The sequence below is a fragment of the Pseudomassariella vexata genome, assembly GCF_002105095.1.
Source record: "Pseudomassariella vexata strain CBS 129021 chromosome Unknown BCR38scaffold_23, whole genome shotgun sequence".
Classification (NCBI taxonomy): Eukaryota; Fungi; Ascomycota; class Sordariomycetes; order Amphisphaeriales; family Pseudomassariaceae; genus Pseudomassariella; species Pseudomassariella vexata.
The window spans coordinates 381,867-406,657 of record NW_024467978.1 but is presented as its reverse complement, the minus strand read 5'-3'; the positions used below and the strand labels follow the sequence as shown (position 1 = coordinate 406,657).

The following is a 24,791-nucleotide window of genomic DNA, read 5'->3' as shown; positions in this document are numbered from 1 at the left end:
TTGGTATTATTTACTACAGTAGCTTTATTAGGCTTCATACTAGTCTCTTCAGAATTGCAAGGGGGCGTATAAAGCTGAAGTTGAGCCCAGGTCCGAAAAGAGAGAAACTGACATGATCGAATTGGCAGATACACCCCTTCCTGCGCTCCGACAAGACCAGAGTGGTAGTCGGCTTCTCGGATCTCGTCTTTCGTTCTTACTTCAAGGGCAAGCGCGCGTCGAGATCGAGGACGACATGCATACGCCTGCCGTCGAGTGGACTAACCCTTGGCCTATGTATCCTTCATAGTCACTAGTGCTATACCAGCTGGAGTACTGCATCCTACGTAACTAGTTATATCTACGTAAAAGAAATAGGAAGAAGTTTCTAGCGGATGAAATAATATAATTCTTAAGCTATCAGTATATAACTCTTTTTATACGTTACTTGCCTATGTTTCTATTTGTAAATGAGGCAGTATGGGCAGTATGGAAGTGATACCGTATCGGTCAACGCAATGAGGTCCAATTGACTAGAAGATATCTTCGAAAAGTGAGTTGGCTGAGGAGTACCACTGAAGATTCCTTTCAAGTGAAGTCAGAGTCTTGACGTCAGATTCTGGACTGAGTCTTCCCGTCACGATTGCGTCGTGCGTTCCATTTTGATCACAAAAGCAACCTACCACCGGAGCTATCGACCATGGAAGTCACCACCGTGTTTTCCAACAGTTTCGCATAATAAAGGCTTTGTAACACTAGAAAGTAGAATTTTATTGAAAGATCAGCTAGACTATGTTATAAAAATTAAATACCTCTTATAATCTTAGTAGAGTCTTGTAGATATTCTAGTTCTTTTGGTATGGAATATTCTATAATATAGGCCCAAAATGAGATATATGTACGGACCTTCTCGTAAGTAGTAACATTATTAACTATTGCTTCAAAGATTCTTATAAAATCGTTTTTGTGTAAATAGAATGCTACGGTGGATTTCGTCAGTGTTATAATGGCCATTCTGTCAGTTGGTCGAAGTGTACGACGATTGAGTCTAATTCAAGGGTAGACTTGATAGAACTAGGCGCACGAATATAGTCATGTAAGCCGGCCCCGCGCGCTAGGCGTGCGACTCATTTAGGCCTAACTGCTGGATACAGAATAGCAGGACCGTAGGGGTGTGCCTACGACAAACAGTCGGGAGTGCCAGATGATGTCTCTACGGTCCCGGGAATGCATATAACGCGCGCATCTTAGGTAGTTGGAGTTGTGACATGATGACTGAGTATGCAGGGGCCGCACGCAAAATACAGTCGAATATCAACACAAGGCCGTATAAATGATTATATACGATGCTATACTCCACAAGTCCAATCCAATACATGATGGGTATAATATACGTGCACTATAAATTCCATGCGTCTCCAAGTTTCCATTCCCACGTACGATGACGCCTCAACCCCCTAAAGCAACCGATGAGACGAATTAATCCACGCCGTCACCTCCCTAGCCGTCTGCTTATGCAACACCGACGTGAACTGTGCCCTCTCCACGACCCACATAGAAAACAGCGAGAACAACCTCCCCGCCATCTTTCCCTGGGTAAATGAGTGCGGCCTACGCCCTTCCTGCCTGTGTGTGAACCCCAAAAGTGGCGGCAAGGACCGAATGATAACGGACGAGAGCCACTCCACGGCCGCCTTCTCTTCCTCGATAAAAGTCTCGGCTTCCGCTTCATCGCCCTCTTCCAACGGGCCCAGGGAGGAAATGTATCGGATGACGTCAACCAGTGACTCTCGTAATACTAGTTGGCTGGCGGCGTGCGGGTTCCACAAATAGGCCAGGCAGATATCGTGGTAGCTGAGGAACCGTGGACAGGGGAACCGAGGCACGGGGAAACCTCCTTCTTCTACTTGAGAGATGGGGATGCTCCGCGGGTCTTTGACCTCGGGTTTCCAAACCCCCGTCAATTTGGCTGCCCAACTATCCACCGACGCATTCAGCTCCCGAATCGAACTAACCAACAGTTTCGCCCGCTGTAGTACCGCATCCGGAAACAACGGCATCATGCCATCTTTCCTGTGCATGTTACTCTCATCCAGCAATTTATTAGCCGCCGCACTGAGCGTGTTCATATGCAGCACGTTGGCGCAGATGCGGATATCGGGCTGATCAGTGTTCAGCTTGCTCACCTACGCTGTCTGCTCCGCATCGGGCTCCTCGCGGAGGAGCAGTTGGCGGCTTTGGAGCCGGTGGTGGGCTATGCGCCAGAGGGCGAAGCCGGACCGGTCAAGGAGTTGGCTATCGCCTCGGGTGTGGAGGATGTACCGGATGGCGTCGCTGTGGGGTCCTAGGGGTCCATTGCGGGCTAGGTACATGAGCTGGATGTTTGAGTTAGCATCAAGTGACTTTTGGACAGGGGGATGGCCAAAGAAAAGGGGTAAAGAACAAAAATGAATAACATCGTTGAATGCAGTTATCCAAATGAGATATTGGAAAATTTAAAGTCACATACCTCAAAGTTATCAATGAGCAATATGGCCGCCAAACAACTATCATCCGCAACCCCCTCGTTCACCCCCAATGCTAACGCCCTCATCGCCTTGAGCGCCTCGCCATATTGCTGCCATGCCCGGATATGAAATGGCGTCTCGCCCCGAGCCGATATAGTTCGATACCTCATGTCGGCAAAGGCCACTGCCCGGATAGCGTGCCATAAGACCGATCCGGGGGCAGCGCTGAGGTACAACCGCGGAAGCTGGTCCATATGGCCCGGGGACACGCCGTGGTTACACGGGTGCAAAGTCCAGTTAACGAAGAAGCGGTCCAGGGCACAAGTGTCGAGGTCGAGTTGCAGAGAGGGAGGGACAATGGAGGACAGGGCTGAGGCATTGGGCCAGGGGTATTGCTGGTAGATGATTGCTGCGTCATCTGTTGTCCTTGGGTTGTAGGGGCTTGTTTGCAACTGCTGAATTTCGTTGTGCACACCCTGCTGGGTCTCCCGGGGTATTTCCTGCGGCCGTGGTGGCAATAATTGTCGCTGCTTGTATTATTGTGTAGGCGTGGCAGCAGAAGAAAAAGCTTCCACTTCCCATGAGAAAGCAGCCTGCAGACCGCCCAGGTATCTCTTCTCCCCCCTTGCGCGCGCAGAGTTCCGCTGCGCTTCTTCGTTTTCGTCCCGAAAAATGAAGCCTTCGTCGGGAGGGAAGCCTGAACAGGTAGTTCCTCGCTTGCTGCATCGTCCGCATGTGGGACGGACGAGGTCGCACTGCCGAGGATTTAGTGTTTAGGCACTCATGCACTCGAGTATAGAACGTCACTAATTAGGTTATTGAAGTGGTTACTAACCTTGGTCTTTGCCGATCGGCAAGGCAAGCAAGATCGGAGCACACTCATGGTTTCTGAACTCTGGTAAAAGGCCGTATGAAAGTAACGACTCGATCTTGAAGATAATGATAAGATAATGATCGGTTGACCGGCACCTTCTTCACTTCACTTGCGAATAACTTCAATAGCTGCTGGTATGCCTTTTTATACTGCCCCGCTTGTGGCTGTCTGTGAAGGTATGTTGATCCTATGCGGACTACTTTAAATTTACGCCGCCATTCGTTTCCTAACAACTTCATTGGATTGTGTTACTTGTACTTACGACTAAACGTATTTAAAATTGCCCACCCTGCTCGTATGCGTGGGTGTGTGCATCTGCAAGCCGAAGCCGAAGCCAATGGTGTTGAATACTCGCTGCTTCATCTGACTAATTGAGGAACTACCTTGCTCCTATCAGTAACTAACTGCTTCTACACTTCCTCTGATGACAAATTATGTATTATGTAAGCCAAGCACCCATGGCATATTCCTGTTATAGACTCTCCTGCATTCATACTTACAGTTGAATTTGCATTGACTCATCCAGCAACAGCCGTAACCGACTCAATAATTATACTCGTCCCCGTCTGTGTGCTGCGTGTAGCGCTGGGGTCAATTGCCCATAGATACCCCTTTTGTAGGTGTAGATCCCTGGAAGTTAGTCTCATCACCAATTAGCTCTCTTATCTATATTGCCCACAGATTAATTACGACCATTTTCGGGCCGATCCAAGGATATTTGAATGACCTTTTAGCGATGATGAATTGACACTGTTCAAATGCGACAATTTTCCCTCAACAGGTTCAATGCCAACCACCAGCGTTCGTCAAGTCAATATTGCATTACACTAAAAAAACTGTTAGTTCAACCTACGTCTCTTTTTGCCTCATATTTGGAATCACCACGCTGACATTCGGGCAAATGTCTATCTCTCCCGCTATGTTACACCACTGTTTGGCTAATTATGTAGGCTGAGGAACCGGAGCTATGCTTTAGAAAGTGTTTCTTTGAAGTATACATTTTGACACTTGCACAGCAAAAGAATACAACACCTGTGATGTTGATCGAAGCTAGGAACGATTAACTTCTTATTATGACCGGCGTTCTTCGAGTATAGTAGATGTCCACATCGCTATCTCTTAATTAGAGAAGTTTGTTTCCATGTCCAAGCCGGTATTTTATTATTACAGTGAATGTGGATACGAATTATCTACTGGATGTCTTGCTCATGCCTGACATGAATTTTCTTTTACGCACATTTCAAGTTCCATCATCAATTTTTTCTAAAATTCTTACAGAGTTAATATTTATGAGTGTTGTATAGTCTTGCTTTGCTTCTGATAAAACGCAGAGAGCCTACCAAAACCAACCTTTCTCTGAGTGTAACCTGAAATCTTCTCGGATCAAGAAAGCTGCACAGGCTTCAACATGTGACGGACACATCTAGATAACAAGCAGTGGGCTTGATATTCCAGAGTGACTATGAATGGTATCTGGCCGTTATTACTTTGATCCGGTTAGGGGCTAGGGGAGAGAACAACCGTGTTGTATTTTGTGTCATCGTTGCTTTCGCCATTTTAACTTTGATGAAGCTTCCTGCGACTATATTTGTCTGTTTGTAGGCTAGTTTCACGAGTAGTACTCACTACGATGTTCCTGTGGAAGATCAGACAGAAAATGCCATCCTGCCGCCTACAACTGAGGATTGTCTTTAACCTCTTAGGTTCTGTCCGGGTGGCACAACTTTCTCGGAGTCTTGTTTTCGTTCTCATCATTATATAGGTGTCCCTCACGACACCTGAGTCGACAATGTCTCATATGCCACCATGATGTGGGATCGAGTGGGCAAATCAACAGGGATACCATTGGCGGATAAAACTGCCCAAATGGCATGGTTAACGCATCTTAAAGCATTAGTAATAAGGAGTAGCTTCAAAAATAATGTATGAGTTCATACCTAAGCCAGGCATGAGTACAATTGAGTTCCCGCGCGGTCTCTCGGACAAGCCTCTTGCAAGCTAAGCGGCGGGTATGATCGTAGTCATTATGATTGAGAAAGCGCGCAATCCAATAAATCCATTAGAATATAATCTATTTCATGTAGAATTAGGTAAAAACAAAAGGCAGAATGCAGCTTAAATTTGGGCTCTCAAAAGTGCAATCTCTAATAATCTCTAATAATCTCCACTGGGTTTGTCACTCCTCAAGGCCCGTGCCTGCCTTCATTTTACACCGGGTATCCAGGATACATTTCTAATCTGTACAGGTGCCATTCTTAGTCCAAGATAATTAATATTATAAAGCAACAGTATAGTAAGTATTTATAGACAGATTCCCGGGACACTAGTAAATTGAACCATTGAACTATGGCATCAATGACCTATCCTAGTTGTGTTTTAAGCTCGTCAATAGATAAAAGAAACTCGAAATCCTTAGTCACGGAGCCCTTAATATTTTATCAACACCAGCAGTCATCGTAAACTTTTCTTCCTTTCATTGGGTGTTTATATCCTTTATTAACTTCATATAGCACACGGCACACTTCACCGCCCAGAGGACCGGGAACTTGAATTCCCTGTTTTCCCACAAGTATCTCTTACATATATCTATGCACATGATCTAGTGACTGGACCTTTGAAGATATTCATCGTTTAGAACGTCACTCTGGAAATTTGATACGTCTTATCCTTTGGTGCTGGTTCTGGGCCATACTCTTTTTGTACTTCTTGCGGCTTCCCTCTTCTTTCTATCAGCAGTTTTCGTCCTATATGAGTCTGTATTCGTCAGGCAGAAGTCCTAGATAAAATTCCATCGTTTTTGATAGCTCGGGAATTCTATTCCCAAATTTCTCTTCCGCGTACCATTCGAAAATTGTGCAGGCAAGGGACCAAATATCGCTCCCAGTGCCTGGTCTAGAACCCAAAAATACTTTAGGGGCACTGTGTCCTATGGGGATCCCAGTTGGCTTCGATGGAGGACTAAAAGATTCAAATGCCACCCCAAAATCGTTGACAGCGTCTTCCCCTGACATGACGAAGTCTTCAAGGATCTCGGAATCCATGGCCCAAACCAAGGGGTTTCCAAAACCATTGATTTCCTTCATGCATTTAAAAGGGCGGAGGTTCACAATTCCAGAGAATGGCTGTACATCATACAAAATCGCAGGGAAGCTTGGTCCTACCACATACAGCATGCTCCGAATTTCACATGATGCTTCGCGTGCAAGAAAAACGGAAAGGGACGAGGAGAAATAGCAAAACTAGAATTCATAATCTTCGGATCATAAGCAATACCTCTTCTGATATGAATCAAACAAAGACATAGAATCTGAACACTCCAGTGGAGGCAACTGTTCAAAAGAGGCTCCTCGATGCATTGGACTATATTTGTAGTCAACCGATAGGGACACCATCTCAAGGATACAATGGCTTTGCATTGCTTAGTGGTATTTAAATAGATGGCTTGAGAGAATAGCATTATGCCACTAGTGGCAGACATAGGACTGTTGCCAGGTATCAGACATGACCGAATTCCATCGAAAGCAATAATACAGTATTACTATTTGTATCTCTAGGCCGATACACTGGGGATACTGGGCTTTATCGGTCCATTCTATTTTATGCCTTCAGAAATGCGTCAACCCTTTCTGTTGAGATCTCTTCTGTTCACATGGGGCAAGCGCCTGTGGTCACTGCCCCAATAACGTGGAGTACAGTCGTCTTTTGGGCGCCTGTGTATGATCGGAATCGTCTACGGCAGTTGCTCGTTGGCTGCAGGAAGTAAAAACTATCGCGAACTCTTTGGAGTATCGGCCAAGTACTACCTTCAGCAGTTACTGGGTAAATGACGCTCAGCTGAACGCGTAGTTTTCTAAGTATGGCCAAAGTCAAGCGGGAACCAGACACACCATTTTATATTCCTTGCCTAAACACGTATCGACAGCAGCTAGCTCGAATGCATAATGGCCATCAACAAGACTGGGTCATCTGGTCTTACACATTCGTAACCGAGACCGCTGACGACGGCATCCACAACAGGCCTAGTCCATCATGGCCTTAGCCCTCATTACCAACGTGGCCCAGGCCTCACATGTGCACCGTTCACAGCTGGGACTTTGGTAGTGATTGCTCCGTAATCTTCATTGCCGTACTTGCAAGTGCTTGTGGACGCCTGGATTCATTCGCGTTATGTACCAGACACCCGTGAGCCCAACGAGACTCGAAAAAGGTGACCCAAACCAGTTACTCCTTATGCAGCCGTGTCAGATACCGTGTGAAATGGATCCTCATGAGACTTCCATCTGGCATGTCCGTCTATTTGGTCTCCTCCTCGTCCTCGCCCATCATCGCGTTTCGCTTCTGAATCACTCTCTCCTGCTTGCGCTCACGGGCGGCCTTGGTCTTCGCACGCTTGGCGTCCATCTCCTCTTGGATGGCACGCTCACGGGCCTTCTCTGCCTTAGCACGGTGGATCTGGAGGACATGTTAGTTGATTGTTCTGGCTCCAGAAACGCTTGAGGGCATGGAGAATTTGCTACGTACGTGCTCAACCAATGCGCGCTTGTGCTTGAATGCGTTACCCTTGCTGGAGTGGTACAGCTCGTGGTACAGGTGCTTGTCGATCTTTCCGCTGGCACGATACTTGACGAGGAGACGGCGGAGGACACGGAGGCGGCGCATCCACAGGACCTGCGAGGGCATACGGGCATCGGCCGTACCCTTGCGCTTACCGAAACCACGGTGGCGACCATCACGGCGGGCGAGGTTCAGCTCACGGGCGCGCGATCTCGAGTGCATGGTGACGGGCTTGCGGATGATGAGGCCATCGCTGACTAGCTTGCGGATGGTTTGGCGGGAGTTGGCGTTGCTGATCTCGCTGACCTCGTTGGGGTCGAGCCAGATCTTGTTCTTGCCGCAGCCAATGACCGAGGCGGCCAGGCGCTTCTGGGTGGTGAGGTTGACCCTGGTCCGACACAATATCGTTAGCCCATATTCCTATTTCTCTCTGGATGATTGTTGGCAATTGTGGTGGTGAATCGGGGATGATTTGGCGTTGTGGGTGAAGATCGATGACGAGGTGCCGCGAATTGCGGCGACAGCAAACCATCGCCGCCAAACATCGCGGTTTCAGTATCGGGTTCGCACTGGGTATTGAGGAATTGTTCGACAGGAGTTTCGGTGAATTACGTGCTATATTTCGCTAGCAACTTACATCTTGAATGTCGATGTTTCCTGATGGCCGTCGGGTTGGATTACGAGGTCTGGCTGCTGCGAAGGAGTTGAAAAATCGAGAGGGGCGTTCTAAACCGAATCTCAAGTGATAATTCTGGAAAGCGACTGCCAATTTAGCAGATTTGTGGACTCTAAGCCCGATTAGGCGCGCTAGGGCACTCGGGGCTCACGTGATCCACTGGTTGCAACTCTCCGGTTTCAGTGGGTCGAAGCAGTTGACGCCGCAATTTCTAAATATTTGCAACTGTGGTGAAAAAGATCATCCTGTGATGAAACCTATTTCTTACGGATCGAGGAGTTCCTCTTGCAATTGATGCTTGCTTTCGAGTCAGGCCTGGTGATTTTCCAAGACCTGTGGTAGAGACAAAAGTACGGTCTGATCTCGAATTGCCTTCGGCTACCTCCATTGCATGAGCTGGATTTGTGATGCCACGAAATGTATTTGGGTACCGCCATGGATGCTGTATATTGAGAAGAAAGAAAAAGGTTGGGTTATTTGCTATTTGTATTTACTTTATCATGTTTTCTATCCACCTATCAGTCGAGTGATCACCATTGCTCAAGGTTACCGACATTGATTGTCGGTGGTTGAAGTCAATACCTCCGATGAGATGATCACAACCCTTGACTTCAACATGACCACTTGAGCATCCACTTGAAGAGAGTTCCTATTCCACATGTCTCACTACGTCCTTTCCCTTCGGGCGGGAAACAGCGTTTCGATATGCCAACGAACAAGTTTCCTCTGAACCAACGCAGGGGTCGGTGGTGGTGGGACCATGCCGAGTATCATAGAAGGACGAGAACAACTAGGCAAAAATAATATTCGCATGTACCTGCCTTTACCGTCCCATAGCAATATCTATATCAACAATAGTCGTCATTCCCCAAACGTGATTGCACTGGGTACATCTTATCAGAAACATAATCAAAGACGGCGAAAACGAATCGCAGAAACGGCGGACCCATCAGTGAATCCCCAAATCGGATTACTTTTCAACAAATGCTAGCTTGACACCTGCGTATCTTGGGTTTGGTCAGGACATTGATGGATAGCCCATCTGTCGAAACGACTTCCCGGCCAGCATATCAACAGCACACAATTGGTCATGGAACTTGAGCTGCATCAGCTGCGGCCTAGCACACTACAAAAATCGTCATCCCCTCCAGTGTCATAGCGCACATACGTGATCCCGTCAAAGTGGTTCATAACGGCGTTCAGTCCTGCGTTTAAAGGTAGATGTGCGAAGCTCCTGCGTCAATGACAGAGACATGTCGGGACTAAGACAGCCCGGCGCAGCGTCGATTCGACGCCGTTGATTCGGATGCCCTGCATAGCTAAAGACTAGGCCGTCGGACGTTTCTGTATGTGCTATCTAGCGGGCTGTACTTAGGCTCGACTTCGCTGAGGATCAGCTTACCTATTTTCGCGGCTGGGTTGGCAAAACACGGAGATCTTAGGGAGAATAGTGGATTTTGAGTTTCCTCTGTGCTACAAAGGTGCCGATAATGGAGTCTCCAGTATTATGACCACAGCTGAGGAGTGCAATGGCCGTGCGCATTGATTATTGTTTTAAACAGGTCCCCAGTGACATGGCCTTGGCCCAGATAGGTTCCGTACGTTTCATTCCTCAGAATAGTTGTTTCACTGCTAATTTGGTAAGTTACCTTCAACTCGTAGCATCCACTGGCGCAACCAGCCGTGTCACAACGATTGGACGCAATGAACGTATCGCCAGTTCTAGTATCCAACCTCAACGGTAACACCTAGCCATCGAATGCGACATCGACCTAATCAGTCGAAGTGATAATCAATAAAATCAGACGGGCTGCGCTCTGATCCTCTCGGTATATAGACATTATAACTAGCCATTCCGTCACCGTTGGGCTCATGATCAAACCTTGCTTTATCAGCATATTGCCTCTCGAGTCAAGCGATTGTGTAACATAAAATGGAGTTTTAGTGGTTGGCTGATTGAGACTCTTGGCTAACACTGTTTAGCGCCTTCCTACTACGGTCATGGCAAAGTCCTATCACATCGATTGGAGCTTTTAATCGGGAACTAAAGTGGCATTGATGTTTGGAATCCTGATGTGACAGGCTGGTGTACTTGATTGCCGGTGCCTGGCCGTGTCCCAATATCCCCTTAATGAGCCCTGACCCTTAGGCTTTGCTCGGGCTTCTCACCACGCCTAGCAACTCTCAGCCCACATATCCCTCTATTTGGTCTCTAGGGCTTTTGCATTCACTCTCCCGGCTATTTCTTTTCTGCATCATTCAGAACCCTCGGCTTGGTTTCGTTCTCTTTCTAAAGCCAAGTCCTGAGCTCTTTCAACTTAGAGGCCGCGAGCGGTGATGTTTCGTTCTCTGCCTATTTTTGGACATATAGGATGTATAAATTCAGACGACACTCCTACCACTCCCATTTAGACGGTGCCTGGTGCTGAAGCTTTGGTAGATGACAGTGGCGCCACTGTACCCGTTACTATTGAGTTTCAGCCACTGGACAGCCGCTCGAAAGGTCTCGAAGCTTTTGGCTATTTCAGTACCTCTGGACAATGCCTCAAGACCATGGCAGCTTGTTGCATATTTACGGTGGTGAGACAGAAGGCAAACATATTTTCAAATAGTTTGAAGGTGAAGTTGTTGAAGTTGACGAATTTCGCGTTTTGGCCAGGGAATCGTTGGAGTAGGTAAGCTTCCACTGTTGATTGATATTTTTGTCATGTTCGATGTGCATTGGTCTTGTACGTACTACTACCATAAATATCATTGATATGTTGGTTGATCACTTTGAGAAGTTTGACAGCAACCGGCTCAAACTCTTGTCCATAAGTCACGTAATACACTATCCAAAAAAGGGGCTTGAATCTAGTATTTAATAGTCACATTTACACCAGCGGTAATATGAAGCTCATTTCTCTAACAAGACGCAACTTTATATTATTAGGAGCATTTCGTGTTATGATGTAACTAGTACAGGTCTATACCTTCAGGACCATTAGTAAAGGGGATCACCGCAGAGTGTCTAGTTGGAAGCAGTATCTCCTATCAAGCTGACAGAAAAGTGAGCATGCTATAACATATACGGGTAACTCTACAGTACTAATGAGAGCAAAACCTCTTAAGTCTATTTTCAGCAGCCCTAATCTTACGGTTCCTAGATGTTTCCTCGTTTGGTACAACGATCACCAATGTCCTCTTCCCCCACCCCTGTTACCCGTTGCTTGGTACTTCTCCGTACACAAGCCAGCGCCTCGTTTCGTGACAAAGCAGCATACGCGGAAATATTTTGCACGGCGGTATTTATCAGTATATTCAAGTTTATAGTGATTATCGAAAGTTTAGAACGTAGAATGCAGCTGGACCTGGCACGGAAATGTACGTTGCGTCGGCCAACGATGAATTATATTTTGAATGAGGTATGGACCGGGGAAACTCCGTACGCCCACCAAAGACACCAAAGAGTACTCTGCCCGCTGCAGCCTACTACATTAATAGTTTCTCATGACTTTTTCTAGTCGCCGGCGACCTCTTTGAGATGATGATCCTTTTCTTGTGTATGGGCACAGGCAAGCTCGCCCTCACTATGAAAATACTTCACTTGTTGAATTCTCCTTTCGCCCCCGGATTCATCCCCCTTCAACCCTTGCGTAGTCCGAAAGCCGTTGCCGAATTTTGAGCCAGATCTCCTATCAAAAATCCTGGAACTTGGGATAAGTATTGTAAAGTGATCCACACAGGATGTTGATCCACTTGCAGGCCTAAACGAAGTTGGAGTCCGTGGTGGGATTGCTAGGAGGTTTAGGGCTCATGCACTGCTGGAATGATCGAATGACGTTGCGCGCAGGGATGAGTTTGTTGATAATACCCTCTTTGTATAACATAAAGTGAAGGTATTGAACCATGCGAACTGCGAAGTGAATGTCTTATACTACGTTGGGTGAGCCTCTGGCTTACTGGGCGTTGGATAGAATGCTAGACACAGTCGATCTCTAGTTCTCTACTAGAGCGTTGATGTTCGCTGTTACTCTTAATTTTTACGTCACAGAGCCCAGGTCTAGTGAAGCCAACAGTGAATTCGACCAAGCGCTTGACTTCTTCGCTCTTTGAAGAGTCTACTGATGATTCGCAAAGCAGGTGCCTAAAATTGCTACATAGACCAGGCGTTGAATCAAGCTGGTGCCCTCGCTGTCGACCAAATCCTGGACGGCCAATTGCGTCCTGCGTACAGACATGACGATATGGTAATACAACAAGATGACTACGGATCGAAGCATCTAAGAGATGGAGACAACCTTTATGGGGTTTCCCTGATCAATCCTCAATCTGCTAGTTTTGAAGCGAAGGATGATGTTGGTGTCCATGTGTTGAGTTGACAAAGACAGGAAACACTGTGAGGCGAGACACCCACTGACGATTGTTAAGAAAGTGGCACAAGTTCCGAAATCGACCACATGAAGGCTTGGCAATAATGGTATAGCGTTGCCTTGCTTTGCATAACATTTGTGTTGTGCCAGAATGTCTTTAACCATGTACTCGATCCCATGCCAGATTACTCGCATAGCGGCACTTGAATCGTCGATTCCTAGGTGCATCTAACATGCCCTCACGCGCCGCGACTGTTCGCTTAGGATAGAGGTGACCCAGCATCTTAGCAATGCACAACGGCATCTTCCAAAGTTTGACCTCTATTTCCTCAAAGGGGACATAAGCACTTCAATGACGTGGTCATAATGACATTCCTCTTGCAGAATGGAGTGAAGGCACTGCTTAAGGGCTGTCACCGAGTTGAATTTTTTCCTTCATCCATTTTCCATATCCGCAACCAATGACCCTAGCACTTGTCTGGTCAGTGGGCCAATCCGTCGGATACTCAATGTTCGCAGGGCTGTCTCAAGTTGCTAGTATGGCTCGCTTTATTCCAGAGTGTAACAAATCTCCCAATTCGAGAATATTTGTATATGTATTATAATCATGGGTCAACTTGTAATTGGATCAGATTGTCTCAAATTGTCCTTCAAAGGTGGTGAGGTGCCGCCAGGACATATCCAGCATGATCCCAGCAAAAGCGGAATCAAGTGTGCGGAGCAGAGAGCGGCTCATCACGCCCAATTTTAGTTGTAAAGAGAAGAAGAAAAGAGAGAAATTGTGCGAAAACTCCGATCCAGCGTGATATCTGTTTGGGACTATCTTATCACCACGTGACTGTTGCGCTAGGACACAATGACGATTGGTCCGGAGCTCGGCTTCGTTCGGTAGCCAACCTCGCCACTCATTCATTGACTTGTCTGATGCTATGACTTTCAGGTACACTCATACGGTGGAGCTCCCGGATAAGAGAAAGCAATAAGTGGTGACCGAGCCATTCAACGAAGCCGACTTCGCTGCAAAACAGCGACCCATATCCTCCACACGAATAATGGCACCATAGAAGCACCTGTATGGAACCCTCCCAGCTCATCCCAAGTGCGCAATCCCAGCTGACTCCTGATGCAATTGCAGATAGCCATGTCTCTTCCCGCTTTCCGAGGCGCCTCGCGTGCTCTCCGCAGCTTCCCAAGATGGGTGCCGACGACGACAATGGCAGTCCAGAGCCGGATTGGTGCTCGAAGGGCCAAGTCGTCGGCGGTCGCACTTGAGGGCCAGCAAAGTGTACGGCATGTTCCTGCAAATGACGGAGTTCAAGCTCGTGGTACTGATGATGGTGGCATGAAGTTGCTCGCTGCCCACTTGCAGACAGCCGACCCCCAGGTCTTTGACATTATCGAGAAGGAAAAGAACAGACAGAAGCATTTCATCAACCTGATTCCCTCCGAGAATTTCACCTCGCAAGCAGTCCTCGATGCGTTGGGAAGTGTCATGCAGAGTGCGATCCCATTGGAACTTCGAGTGGTCATGCCAGGCTAACATTGAAACAGACAAATACTCCGAAGGTTACCCAGGCGCAAGATATTATGCCGGTAACGAATTCATCGACCAGGCCGAAAGATTATGCCAGCAACGGGCCTTGGAAGCTTTCGGTCTAGACGAGAAGGAGTGGGGCGTTAATGTTCAAGGTGAGCATCATCAAACCATCCATTGAGTATAGCTCGACTTTTCAGGACTAACGACCACGTCAGCCTTGTCGGGGGCACCGGCAAACCTCTACGTATACTCTGCGCTCATGGATACCCATGATCGACTGATGGGTTTGGATCTACCACACGGCGGCCACCTGTCCCACGGATACCAGACACCTACGAAGAAGATTTCCGCCGTGTCCAAGTACTTCGAGACGGTCCCATACCGACTGGACGAGCAGACCGGCACAATTGACTATGCTAAATTGGACGAACTGGCGCAGATATATCGGCCGAAGATTATTGTCGCCGGCGCAAGTGCTTACAGCAGATTTATTGACTACAAGAAGATGAAAGAGACTACCGAAAAGGTGGGCGCCTATCTTCTTGCCGATATGGCACACATTTCTGGCTTGGTAGCTGCCAAGGTGGTTCCGAGCCCCTTCTCCTTTGCAGACATCGTCACGACGACGAGCCACAAGAGTCTTCGCGGACCCCGCGGTGCCATAATTTTCTTCCGAAAAGGAGTCCGCAAGGTCAATAAGAAGAAGGAAGAGGTTATGTACGATTTGGAGGGCCCGATCAACGCCTCCGTATTCCCCGGTCACCAGGGCGGACCTCATAACCACACCATTACCGCATTAGCAGTGGCTCTGAAGCAGGCTCAATCTCCCGAATTCCGAGCGTACCAGGAGCAAGTTCTTGCCAATGCTCAGGCTTTGGCGAACCGGCTAGGCGAGTCCAAGGCCAAAGGGGGTCTGGGATACAAGATTGTCAGTGACGGAACGGACAATCATCTCGTATTGGTGGACTTAAAGCCACAACAAGTTGACGGTGCACGAGTTGAGCGGGTGCTGGAGCTTGTTGGTGTGGCCAGTAACAAGAACACAGTACCGGGTGACAAGTCGGCCATGATTCCCGGTGGACTTCGGATAGGCACGCCCGCCATGACCACTCGTGGATTTAACGAAAACGACTTCGTCCGTGTGGCTGACATCGTTGATCGTGCCGTGACGATCGCGGCACGGGTGGATAAGAATGCACGCAAGGCCGCAGAGGACAAGGGCGAGAAATACAAGCTCAAGTTCTTCTTCGAACAACTTGGTACTGGCGAGGACGATGCCGAGATTGTGCAGCTGCGTGCTGAAGTCGCTGACTGGGTGGGGACCTACCCGCTTCCGTGGGACGAGAAGGCATGACGTTGTCGTGCATCCGGGGAAATGGGGGTGCCAAGGTAGTATCGTGCAGTGGGCTGGGTGGAACCCACCTGCGTTGTGCCAGTTTGATACCTATAGGTGAACAGGGGTCGTGGCGCACGACTACCTTCTATACACGATTCGGATTCAACACAAGGTGGCAAGTTTGGTTGAAGAGTCTTTCAACGACTTGCAGCTTACGGGCCACAATAAGATGGCTATTACAATCACGTGTAGTATTGCATCAGAGAGTTGCGGCTAGTTATTATGTATACGCAATCAAATAATCTTTCACAGGGTTCGCTTGATCCCAAGAACCCGAACGTCTGGCGACTTGTGCGTGTGTTTGTTCCACCGGATTACCACGACCGAGGGTATAACGTGACGACGTGCCACTAAAGAAGCGGTGGACCCCGTCCGTCTATCTGGTATGATTCCATGCAACACATAGGCGCCCGACAATTTGGAAGCCAATCAAGCCGGTGTGGAGGCATTCCTAGGGGCTGATCTAAGGGCTTGCGTCTAATGATGCGTGATGATACCCTTTGCAACCACAGCTATTCTATCTAGGCTGGCTTGTTTTCATGTCATTCCGATTTCTATTTGCGGTGTTTTGCCTTTGCTACAAATGTCTAGAAGATGCATCGTCCAGTCGGGTCTGGTTTGGTAGGTGGCCGCACCGGGGCCGCGCTGAGGGCAGCTCAGCCGGTTTTTTTTTGTTTTTGTTCTCAGCAATGTTGACAACCCATCTATTGACATTCTTTCGAAGTCGCAGCATCTAACCGCATAGAGTCCTTCCAATATGATAATGCGAGAGCGACAGGATTTTATTGGTCATGTTCAGTAGAGGTGTGTGTGATCGCCGGATCACTTGCTCCTCATGGACATACGCAACATGTGTATATCAATAGCCTTGCATTGAATCCCCTCTTCGCAAGAGAAAGGTAGACAGGGCAGAGAGATACTTTGATGGGCGACTTGCATAGATCAACTTGGGATTCCATGATTTTCAGGCGGCTACTTGTAACTGCGGGCACTACCATGCCCATCACCCACCGGATCAGTGACATTGATCTCTGGTAAGTTGAGTTTCTCGCCTGATGAAAGGAAGGGTCATCAGTTTGCGGCCGCGCTTGTTGACCAGTTATGGTACTGATGAAGCATACTTTCCATTGTTGGCAGAAGCTGCAGGCCACCCCGGTCGTCCGATATTTGCACATAATTGATCGGTGTCGTTATTGGACAACGACATGATGTGACATGATTTCTGGAAGAACACAGGGTATTTGAGAGAACCAGGGCAATCATGTGCGAGAAGAATATCACATTAAATCAGCAGCAACGGCCGCGACGTCAAACATGATGTGATACGCTTCGAGATTGCGTATCATTCACCATCATCGCAACCATCGGTCGTCATCTAATCAGTAATGGGTCTTTCACACCGCCAGATTCTAGCTCCTCTTTGTACATTTTGCAAGTTTTTCTCTCGATGTTTCTAAAAAACGTGTTATGCATGGCATCCTCGACATCGAGTTACGCTGATAAACCCGATCGGCCATCAAACCCGCTTTAAACCCCGTGGAGAAGACAAATAATAGGGCCGAGCGCTTCCCTAATATCCGCCCGAGGGCTGCTCTGTTTTCGCATCTACAATGTTTTGCTAGAGTAGTAAAACAATTTAGAGCGACCTATTGGTCGATCAGTCCGTCGCCAAGGAGAATAGAGGAGTCATCGCAAGGCACGGATAATTAAGGGATATAGCTCAGCAGGAGAGCGAAAGCGAAAGGTCCAGGTTTCAATCATCTGTATCTTCATCGTTGGTTCGACTTGAGCTGCTGTGGTGGATTGGGAAGTCACACGTCGTTTTCGCTCTTTGGCAAGCTTAATTGGGCAATACTGCAGAATACGGGGAATTTTTCAACGGGCAAATTTCATAAAGAATAGCAGTGAACAGCTACTCCCCGACGATCCCAGGCTCTAAATCCAGGAACCTGGCATATCGACCGTTCGGAACCGTCGCGGCTCTGCGGGCGGAAAACTTTTTTATCACGATACTGGCCAACCACTTCAAAATCGGCCACATGTGGCATGCTACTGGAGTATTGATTGGCAGGTTATACAACCGCTTCGATCTCAGGGTGAAAACTGCACCCCGTGCACCCACCCACCATGTAAGCGGGTCTAAAAATGGTATGGCGATCCAAACCATCAACAATTAAATCGGTAGATTAGCTCCGATAGGTACAGTGAGCGGCGCAAGGGACGGCATATGATGTTACCCACGGATACATGCATTCGCCCGGCAATATTGTAAAACGACCTACTGTGACACAGCCGTCATCAAGCAGCACGAAGTCTCTTTCACATGCATGCGAACCAAAATTCCTCCACGCGAAACTGACCTGCGATTCGACAGGCGGCCCAAGACACACACGACACTCATGAGACCCTCCTTAGAGTACTCTTATCTGCACCGCAATGCAACCAAGTCTTTGGGCTGCGGTCAATACAGCTACCGGGGCATCAGATGTCAGACAAGCCAGCGTATCTACTCTCTTCTGTTCTATGACTCCTCCTGCGCTGCGGCTCTCACGTCACTCTGCATGAAATGCTGTGCCACACGTCAGGGCAACGGCCCGTCAAACAGAGGAACGCAAGATTGACTTGAGTTCATTACAGTGTGGTTTCCTAGAATGGCAGAAGCCGCATCGAAGTGGTGTCGGACAAAACGTTTTACACCACTACGGACGAGCCTATTGATTAAACACCCAGTGAATCCGGCTGGCAAGGGCCTGATTAAGAATTGACCCGCCGTCGGCTTGGCATCTGCTCACCACCAGTGGTTGTTATCGAGTAATGGTTCTCAACCCGAGCTAACAAACCGCTGAACCATTCTGCGAATCTCGATCACACGGCCGGTACCCCACCGCCCAGTGTGCGAGTAATGTACAACAGCATATCTTCCGATTTCTAAAAAATTATAGCCTATATTAGCTGGGCATGAGAGATTGCCGAAGAGCTATTTGGAGAGATCTACAGTGTTGCGGTCAACAAGTACAACCCCTAGGCACTGGAACGTTTGCGGCATAATTAAACCCATGAAGAAAAAGGGCCAGTGGCAACGCGGACCGCGTGCTGATCCAGGGGTTTAGTTATCTGCGTGTATTTAGATAGTGAAAGTAAAGGCTCGCAAGTTGCGTTGATGGGGCCGAGATCCCTCCCTCCACCAGCAAAGACTTCAGAAGCAGGGGAAATAGAGGCCTCCAGCCTTCCCTTGGTGTTTAAATGCGGACGGATTTATTTTGCGGGTGGTGATATGAAGCGACTCGAGAGTCCGACCCCGTTGCAGTCAACCCAAGGTTCCCCGAAGCTCCAGCAATAGCTGGGCGTGTCCACAATGTCGAGACCCATCAACACCCATCAGACACCACTATCGTTGACGACGGCATATTGAATTGGAAGGGGCTATGCATCATCGAGGGACATCTTTTTGGAGGGGCATCATGTAGTGAGGGGTCATTGAGGAGGCGGGGCATTGTGGAGATAAGAAGATTTGCAAGCATCAGTCCTTCACACATGCTGGAAAATAACCCCACCAGTTCCGCTTTTCTAGCTGTCGCCGGCACAAGCTTGACGTCACCAGTTGCAACTGCACATGCGGCTGTGCATTTTCTCCCTGGGGGACTCCTTCGCGCCAGGGGCAACAACGTTGACAAGCCATGCAGTCATTATCATGTGGGCAAACCTCTATTCTGGAATTGTGGCGGCCAGGTGTTGTTGATTCACCGCATCGCCTCGTTGTACGAAGAAAACCTCGCGGAACTGTTCGGCGCTTTATGTTGATACACGGGGCTGCCGTCATTGTGCTATCATGGCCATGAAATTCAAACCTTGTCACCAATGGGCTCAGTTTTCCATATCTTTAACCATTCCATGCCACGGCGAGAATAAGTATTGGAAAACTGGGCCTCTGCAGCAATGTACCACTTCAACCATGCAGGTTGCACGTCGTACACTCCCACATTGGCAGCGATGATCGTCATTCCGTCAACGTACAGTCAGTCGATTGGTTTTTGGCATGCATCCAATTGCACACCAGGTTGCTTTGCGCGAATACTACTCGGGACCCAGCCTGGCCGTTTCTGACCCATGTTGCCCATCCCAGGGCAGCCTTGCAGCCGTGGCTACGCATGCCTGTCTGCTTATGGTCTGTCCGAGGAAGATAGGCACGAGCCAGGCAAGCCTGCAAGTACCAAGTACCAAGTACCCATGCCCTGTTGGTTGGCAGCCGGTAAACGTTCCCTTTTCGCCTATGATGAGTACACATAAGCAAGACAAGGTTGACCCGCTAAGGACCCTGAATTAGCAAGCACGTAGTTGATGATGTGCAAAGATGCGTGATGCTAGTCAGGGTATCATGTACTCAGGTCTGACCTAGTCTAACATCTGAATTCCCATTGCCGCCGGCAGCAACAAGGAGGAAGAACGAACGAAGCAGTGACGGGTTGGAAGGTATTAGCAACATGAAGCTTTGACAGGCTCCAAGTTCAGATATTGAGACTCCGGCAAGGGACTGATTCAGGCTCGCTCCACCAGGTTCCATGACGGTGATATGGACTTACGTGTGAATACTACGTACACATTTGATTTCGGTCTATGGAATTCTGACTTCCCAGCGCGAACGGCGTCTGATATCCTGTTCAACACCATTTGCCATCCACGGACCCCGTATCCACATCCTCAATCCACCATTCCACTCTTTCAGACGCATCGAAGCCCGGCTGCCACATATATATCTATCTCCCCAGATTATTTCGGTGGGGATAATATCTGGATCTTCCCATCTATTCTCCGTCCATCCGCATCGAAACACCAAACCCGAGATATCGGTCCAAGCTGTGGCAACAAGCGCTTTTCCAACCCTTAACCACTGTCTGTTTTTTATCGCGTGTCGAGTTCGTTCTTTACCAAACTCTCCAAATAAACCATGTCTCTCCAACACGAGTCTCACCATCAGGTCCCGTCTTTCCACCGTGGCAGCTTTGTCGACGAGCTGGAGAGCGCTAGAACCGATCTGACCCACAGGTTGCTCACGGGTGAATCGCTCGCCGAGTCTCCTTCAACTTCCGCGTCGGCTCCTCCCTTAAGCCCAAGTCACTCCGCTGCCCCCTCTACCCCTCCTTCGGGAGCTGTTTCGCCACCCGAACTTACCACTGCCCGGGATGGAGACCTGGTTGCAGACAGTTTTGCCTTCGCCTTTGATATCGATGGCGTGCTCATCCGCGGTGGTCGGCCCATCCCCGAGGCCATTGAGGCTATGAAGGTACTCAACGGCGAGAACGAGTACGGAATCAAAATGTGAGTTTTCGATCTACTGTTCATGACGAAACAATCACTGACGTTGGTCAGCCCGTACATCTTCTTGACCAATGGTGGGGGCAAGTCTGAGGCCGAGCGGTGTGGCGATCTATCCCGTCAGCTTGAAATCAACATCTCCCCCGCTCAGTTCATTTGCGGCCACACGCCCATGTCTGAGATGGCCACCAAGTATGGCACTGTGCTCGTCGTTGGTGGTGAGGGGGAAAAGTGCCGCCAGGTCGCCGAGAGCTACGGTTTCACTGATGTCGTCACACCTGGTGATATCATAAAGAACAATAGTGCTACGACGCCGTTCCGTAAGCTCACGGCAGAGGAACTCGCCAACTCCAAGGAGCGTGACTTCAGCAATGTTACTATTGAAGCTGTCTTTGTCTTCGCCGACTCCCGTGATTGGGCTGGCGACTTGCAGATTATTCTCGATATTGCCATGTCCAAGGGTGGCCGTGTTGGGACCCGATCGGAGACGTTCGAGGAGGGTCCTCCTATTTATTTCTCCCACAGCGACGTTCTATGGTCCGCGGCCCACGATGACCCTCGTCTTGGCATGGGTGCTCTCCGTGGCATCGTCGAGTATACCTTCAAGGAAATTACTAAGGGCAAGACCTTGACGACGCATGCCTTCGGCAAGCCCCAGATCGGCACCTTTGAGTTCGCAACCAGGCTCCTTAAGCGCTGGCGCAAGAACGCGCATAACCTCGACTCTCCTCCCGAGACGGTCTATTTCGTTGGCGACACCCCCGAGAGTGACATCCGGGGTACTAATGATTTCAATGCGAAGGCTGAGAACGACTGGTATAGCATCCTGGTCGAGACTGGCGTCTACCAGCAAGGCACCATCCCGACATATAAACCCCGTTCCACCGTTACCACAGTGCTGGACGCCGTGAACTTTGGTCTCCGACGCGAGATGGAGCGTCGTCAACAGAAGAAGCTGTCAGCTACCAACCTCGTGGCGGCTGATCACGGCAGAACCAACCGCCCCAAGCTCACCAACGTGCCCAGATGGCTACTGGATAGCACCGACTGCGCCGTGCTGAGCCCTTCCGAGGAACGGGCTCTTGAACTGGTTGCCCACTAGAGCACATCCAGTACGACGTCACGACCCGCTTATGACAACAAACTACACTATCACACATATTGAAAGACCCTCAACAATATTTATAGATCATAAGCGAAATGACACATTGACAGGGTATTGCTCTTCCATTTTTTCTCTAATTGCATGCTGGAATCTATATCACTTGCAGTGTCCCGCTTCTTCGCTGGGCATAAGTGGATTGATAGGGAATATCATTGGGCGGCGTTCTTGTTTTTTCTCTTTATTCCAATCTGCCTCGCCCCAAAAAAGGATGGAAGTATTTCTGCACAAAGAGAGGGAGAGTTCTTCGCAAAACATGTAAGGTCTGTTCTTTGAGACATATTCTCACAGAATACATGGTTCTGGCAGAGTTGAAATCTAAATCAGTTAAACTACTTTGCTGAAATGTCACCTACTTTTCATTGCACTGAATTGATGTAAAATGGTGTGTTTAAACTTGACGGTTGAATTAAGCCTTGCGCCACACCTTGGCCATGGTAGACTATCCAAGTCCAAATTTCCCCACGATTTATAGGCTTAACTAGTTTCGGCTAATCTGAAGCCATCGCGACTTCCAAATGAGGCGGTGGCGGGGTGCATGGGATGCGACTACATGAGTTTAATTTGCACGTACTGCGACTATACTTAATGACAATCATCGAGACCTGAGCGACATGGATTTACATATGTCTTCAACACAGGACAAACAGCATTTTAATACAACATCTCGACTAGAGTTTCAACCTGACGATCAGCATCATCTCATTTTCAACCTAGCTAGCACACCACACGACCAGTGAAACGGGGTCAGGAGGTCAGTCCACCCAACACACTGAACAGACGGCTCCAGTACCAACAGATCCCATCTGTTGGTCTTATCAGACGAAGATCGTGGTACTGGTTATAAGAGCGAAGCTCTTATACGTCTGGTGCGCGAGTTGGTCGGATGTGCCTCTGAGACTCTCGTCGGAATGATTCTCAGAACAAGACGTCTGGCTCTGGAAGTCGAATTGAAGCTCTCATTAGCACTAGATTGCTCTGATCAGAGCAAGATACAGTCCTCTGTCATTGTCAAGGCTAGGATGAGGGCAGAATAATAGGATTTCGAAAGTAGTGTCTAAGTGCACGTTGGAATGAACCGCATAATCGAAGGGCTAGCTAACTAGAATAGAAACCAAAAGTCAAGTTGATTGAATAAGATGATGAAGAGAGATGACGAGTTGTTGAAAGTCGTCTGTCATCTCCGTGTCTCTTAAGAAGTGCGGAAGACAGGAAAGTCCTCCCTGGCCCCCGTCACCTACTTTCCTGACGTCCGGCCTGGCCCCACTACACCAGATAGCTAGCTAAGAAGCTATCCATTCATTGATCTCACTGCAGATTAACGAACAACCCGCCGTCCACCAAAAGCTGAGCGCCTGTAACAAACCCACTCAACTCATCACAAGCCAAAAACACAGCCGGCCCAGCCAAATCCGTAGGGAGCCCGATCCTTCCCAGGGGTATGCGCTTTTCCAAGTACTCTCTCTTCGCATCGTCCTTCAAATCCTCCACGCTTAATTGTGTCCGCACCGTTCCCGGTAACAGCGCATTACATCTTATGCCGTATTTGCCCAGCGCCACCGCCGTGCTCTGCATTATGCTGAGAACCCCGGCTTTCGTGGGCGTGTAGTGCACTTGTTTCCCACCACCGACAAGCGCCGAGATGGACGAGAGCCCGATTATGGCACCCCCTGGTGGGGTCTGGGACAGCGCCATTTGCCGCGCCGCCGCTTGGACGACGTAGAATGTGCCGTCTAGATTCGTCCTAACCGTTTTCGTAAATAGATCCTGTTCCACCGTTAAAAACTCGGCGAATTCGCAGACACCGGCGTTGGAGACGCAGATATCGAGGCGGGGGCCGAATTTGGACACTGCGCGGGCGACGAGGGCCGTCCCTGTGGCCGGGTCCGTCACGTCGCCGGGGAGGTGGTCAAGGGAGCCGGTGGTGGAGGGAGAGGCGGACTTGAGGGAGGCTGCTTCGGCGATGAGGGAGGAGAGATGGGTTGCGTCTTGCGGGAGACCCAGGTGGTTGACCACGACGTTACAGCCTTGTCGCAAGTATTCGAGGGTGATGGCCCGACCGATGCCGGTGCTGCCGCCGGTTATGATGGCGGTTTTGCCTTGGAGAAGGTTTGTTGGTGCCATATTGTGAGATCTCTAGGCAACACTGCTTTTCAAGCTCAGGTTTGGTGCTGGTTGTGGGGGTGTATTAAGAGTGAATTTGATGGTTTAGCTGGTGAGGTGAGGGAGGGGTAACTTCAGTGGGGTAGTATTAGTTCCGATCAGTTTGCTTATTCAACAGTTTACCCCACTGAAGTTACTTGATTGTAGTTTCATCAAGAACACTAAGCGGTGTACAAACTTCACGACAACGTTCAAGTCAGTTCGTTGGAAAGAAGGTTCCGGTTTCGGAAGAGTCGTGATAGTTATCTATAGTGTACTTTTGTGGTCCTTTGAATCCA

General features: G+C 48.8%; 7 protein-coding genes across 7 annotated transcripts; 3 read left to right on the top strand and 4 right to left on the bottom strand.

Moving 5' to 3' along the window:
• Positions 1 to 1,392: 1,392 nt before the first annotated feature.
• BCR38DRAFT_469504 (uncharacterized protein) lies at positions 1,393 to 3,587 on the bottom strand. Its single transcript, XM_040862806.1, has 5 exons — positions 3,322 to 3,587; positions 3,062 to 3,241; positions 2,489 to 2,938; positions 2,170 to 2,354; positions 1,393 to 2,094 (listed from the first exon to the last, which is right to left on the bottom strand). Exons 1-5 carry the CDS (start codon positions 3,367 to 3,369, stop codon positions 1,437 to 1,439), a joined length of 1,521 nt encoding a protein of 506 aa, XP_040710129.1. The 5' UTR covers positions 3,370 to 3,587; the 3' UTR covers positions 1,393 to 1,436.
• A 4,066-nt stretch (positions 3,588 to 7,653) lies between these two features.
• BCR38DRAFT_490706 (60S ribosomal protein L19) lies at positions 7,654 to 9,781 on the bottom strand (the record flags this gene model as incomplete). The annotated part of the gene is made up of 3 exons (XM_040864557.1): positions 7,654 to 7,812; positions 7,882 to 8,302; positions 9,759 to 9,781. The coding sequence occupies 3 exons, from the start codon at positions 9,779 to 9,781 to the stop codon at positions 7,654 to 7,656; spliced, it is 603 nt and encodes a 200-aa protein (XP_040710128.1).
• Positions 9,782 to 11,143: 1,362 nt separating this feature from the next.
• BCR38DRAFT_414561 (uncharacterized protein) lies at positions 11,144 to 12,254 on the top strand (the record flags this gene model as incomplete). The annotated part of the gene is made up of 4 exons (XM_040858946.1): positions 11,144 to 11,265; positions 11,555 to 11,639; positions 11,737 to 11,953; positions 12,094 to 12,254. The coding sequence occupies 4 exons, from the start codon at positions 11,144 to 11,146 to the stop codon at positions 12,252 to 12,254; spliced, it is 585 nt and encodes a 194-aa protein (XP_040710127.1).
• Positions 12,255 to 13,848: 1,594 nt separating this feature from the next.
• Positions 13,849 to 16,139, top strand: BCR38DRAFT_451291 (serine hydroxymethyltransferase). The gene is made up of 5 exons (XM_040861454.1): positions 13,849 to 14,014; positions 14,078 to 14,227; positions 14,291 to 14,441; positions 14,494 to 14,631; positions 14,695 to 16,139. The coding sequence occupies exons 2-5, from the start codon at positions 14,084 to 14,086 to the stop codon at positions 15,831 to 15,833; spliced, it is 1,572 nt and encodes a 523-aa protein (XP_040710126.1). The 5' UTR covers positions 13,849 to 14,014; positions 14,078 to 14,083; the 3' UTR covers positions 15,834 to 16,139.
• Positions 16,140 to 19,717: 3,578 nt separating this feature from the next.
• Positions 19,718 to 20,543, bottom strand: BCR38DRAFT_414559 (uncharacterized protein; the record flags this gene model as incomplete). The annotated part of the gene is made up of 3 exons (XM_040858945.1): positions 19,718 to 19,848; positions 19,890 to 20,143; positions 20,473 to 20,543. 3 exons carry the CDS (start codon positions 20,541 to 20,543, stop codon positions 19,718 to 19,720), a joined length of 456 nt encoding a protein of 151 aa, XP_040710125.1.
• A 277-nt stretch (positions 20,544 to 20,820) lies between these two features.
• BCR38DRAFT_490704 (HAD-like domain-containing protein) lies at positions 20,821 to 22,290 on the top strand (the record flags this gene model as incomplete). Its single annotated transcript, XM_040864556.1, has 2 exons — positions 20,821 to 21,191; positions 21,243 to 22,290. 2 exons carry the CDS (start codon positions 20,821 to 20,823, stop codon positions 22,288 to 22,290), a joined length of 1,419 nt encoding a protein of 472 aa, XP_040710124.1.
• Positions 22,291 to 23,348: 1,058 nt separating this feature from the next.
• BCR38DRAFT_451283 (uncharacterized protein) lies at positions 23,349 to 24,742 on the bottom strand. The gene has a single exon (XM_040861453.1). The coding sequence runs from the start codon at positions 24,472 to 24,474 to the stop codon at positions 23,659 to 23,661; it is 816 nt and encodes a 271-aa protein (XP_040710123.1). The 5' UTR covers positions 24,475 to 24,742; the 3' UTR covers positions 23,349 to 23,658.
• Between the last annotated feature and the right edge of the window lie 49 nt (positions 24,743 to 24,791).

Excerpts from the sequence above, each read along its gene's own strand:
- BCR38DRAFT_451291 (XM_040861454.1), top strand. The coding sequence starts at position 14,084 with ATGTCTCTTCCCGCTTTCCGAGGCGCCTCGCGTGCTCTCCGCAGCTTC. Across the intron at positions 14,442-14,493 it reads GTTGGGAAGTGTCATGCAGA|ACAAATACTCCGAAGGTTAC; the intron begins GTGCGATCCCAT and ends ACATTGAAACAG. Across the intron at positions 14,632-14,694 it reads GTGGGGCGTTAATGTTCAAG|CCTTGTCGGGGGCACCGGCA; the intron begins GTGAGCATCATC and ends CGACCACGTCAG.
- BCR38DRAFT_451283 (XM_040861453.1), bottom strand. The coding sequence starts at position 24,474 with ATGGCACCAACAAACCTTCTCCAAGGCAAAACCGCCATCATAACCGGC.
- BCR38DRAFT_469504 (XM_040862806.1), bottom strand. The coding sequence starts at position 3,369 with ATGAGTGTGCTCCGATCTTGCTTGCCTTGCCGATCGGCAAAGACCAAG. Across the intron at positions 2,939-3,061 it reads AGGCTGCTTTCTCATGGGAA|TTGCAAACAAGCCCCTACAA; the intron begins GTGGAAGCTTTT and ends GAAATTCAGCAG. Across the intron at positions 2,355-2,488 it reads TGCTCATTGATAACTTTGAG|CTCATGTACCTAGCCCGCAA; the intron begins GTATGTGACTTT and ends TCAAACATCCAG.